Below are 2079 nucleotides of genomic sequence, written 5' to 3'. Positions count from 1 at the left end.
CTCCCTCTCGCCCTCGCAGGGCGGGGGCGCGCTGGGTCGGTCACAAGCGTTTTATAGCGCTTTTCTTCCCGCAGACTGCGGTGCGGGCCAAGGTCTCTGTGTTTCCTGAGGGCGCCCGCAGTGTTGCCTTGCGGTGCGGCTGGGTTAGTGGCTGCTGAGGGCTGCACCAGCGTCTTCCATCCCGGCCCCTTTAGTCCGGCAGGGAGATGGACTTTACTGTACCTCCGAGGGAGCAGGCCCGCTGTCCAGGCTGATGGGCCTGTTCCTGCCGGCACCAGGTTGCCCAGATTCCTTCCCAACTAACGGGACGCCACGGCCTCCTCTGCGCCGCTCGCTGAGGGCTGCGGCAGCGCCTGCATGGGCCGGCCTTCCCCATGCGGGGGAATCCCGCCCTGCCTCCCGTTCTGGAGGTGCTTGGTACCGCCTGTGTCTCACCTGGACACCGGGGGAAGCTGACCGTGTCTTCAGAGCATGTCCTTGGTGCCTGAATCTGTTCTTCGCTGGCTAAACTGCAGTGGTGGAGGTTTTACTGGGCGACAGAGTGCTTCAGACTGGGTGAAGTCAGCTCCCTGCCAGGGTAGGTGAAGGGATCTGCAGCAGGATGGAAGTTTTGACTGGCCCTCTTGACATTCCATCTGGCGGCCTTTGAAGCAAAGGGGCCATTGCTACAAGATGGTGTCAGGAAAATTAATGCACAAACACTAGAGGTTTACATCCAAAACGGAGACAGAGGAGTCCTGTTACTTTATTCGAATAAAGGGAGATGCCGTGGGGTATTCCCCTGGGGTCTCTCAAATTGTTAGAGGACGCAGCTTCCTTTTTATCCTAATTTCTCGGCTGCATTTCCCTCTGTCTTTCCCCATTGGCTGAGGTACTTGAGAGGTACAGACTCCCCAAATCGCCTAATACAGACCCCCTTCTAATGTATAGCCCCCTTTTTCTTTTCCTATGAAATTTATGGTTCTTCCTATTGCTTCTTTCATCTCTCAGTGTCTATCTTTACCTATCAGCAAACCCACAGTTTGTTTGTAAAGACAAATCTATCTCATTCCTTTCAATGGGATCATTAACCTGCTTGTGATGTTTCATTTTCTGAAAAACCTTTTTTCTCCAGGCAGGGTAGGAAGGGCTTCTTGTGAGGTCTGCAGACATGATTGTGTAAGTTGAGGGGAACAGTGCTGCCATGAGCCATTGAGATTTTCCATGAGAGGTGCTGGTGCCTGAGGAACTGCAGGGTATAACTAAGTCCCCCTCAGTAAGAAAGGGAACTTTTATTTTCCAGTGATACGCTAACAAAAGCTTAGCAAATACCACAGATGGACAACAGCACCAGCACGTGGAAAATTAATAACATGACATAAGCAACTATGGCACTTAGTAAATAACATAAAAGTAACATAACATTTAATAACAAAACTAAAATGACAAACTAAATCTGTAGGGTCAGGAAAGCTGACACAGAGCTGGAAGGTAATTTGGCCGGTGAGGGTGCTATATAGGTTTCACACCTTATTGCTGAAATCAAAGCAGGCCTTGTCCATTTCCTTGGTTAAATTCAGCTCTGCCAACATCTCCTGTGAATTTCATGCTCTTGGCCACCCCTGGATTGTCAGTGCTTCCAAAAAGTCTCCAAACAGTTTATGTTTAGCTAAACTCCACAGATGCTCCACTTCTTTAGTATTTGACATCCTGGACATTGCAGGCACTGATTCTGGTAGACAAAGGGACAGACACATAAACCAGACCTCTTTAACACTCGTTTTCCAATTTCAGAGACTAAAGGGATTGTTTATTTTTTCATCTTCCCTTCCCTTGAAGTTTTCTGATGCTGCCTCCAGTGTTGCTGTGTACTTCTGGAAGCCTCTGGACATGGTAAGTGGTTTTGCAACTTTCTTTCTGTTCTGAGCACCATGCAAGTAAATCAAGTTACCACTCCACGCTCTTGACTGAGCTATCTAGTCTTTGTCACATGTTTCAGGTTTATGTACATAAGTTCTGTAGGTGAGGACTTCCATTGCTGCTCTGGATTTTACATTGGGTTGGTTTTGGTGTTGTTCTAGCAGGTGTTACGTGTTAATT

The 2079-nt window shown here is 48.6% G+C and overlaps 1 protein-coding gene across 1 annotated transcript in view; it reads right to left on the bottom strand.

The window, feature by feature from the left end:
* Positions 1–376, bottom strand: part of LOC103618309 (alcohol dehydrogenase class-3) — a 9924-nt gene extending 9548 nt beyond the window's left edge. The window contains exon 1 of the mRNA XM_017738080.1: positions 305–376. Within this exon, the coding sequence (XP_017593569.1) occupies positions 305–376 (72 nt within the window). The remainder of the gene's footprint in view (positions 1–304) is intronic.
* Between the last annotated feature and the right edge of the window lie 1703 nt (positions 377–2079).

This window comes from Corvus brachyrhynchos, unplaced genomic scaffold (assembly GCF_000691975.1).
Source record: "Corvus brachyrhynchos isolate BGI_N302 unplaced genomic scaffold, ASM69197v1 scaffold856, whole genome shotgun sequence".
In the NCBI taxonomy this organism is placed as follows: Eukaryota; Metazoa; Chordata; class Aves; order Passeriformes; family Corvidae; genus Corvus; species Corvus brachyrhynchos.
The sequence above is the reverse complement of the archived record's forward strand: the minus strand, read 5'-3'. Positions and strand labels throughout refer to the sequence as shown.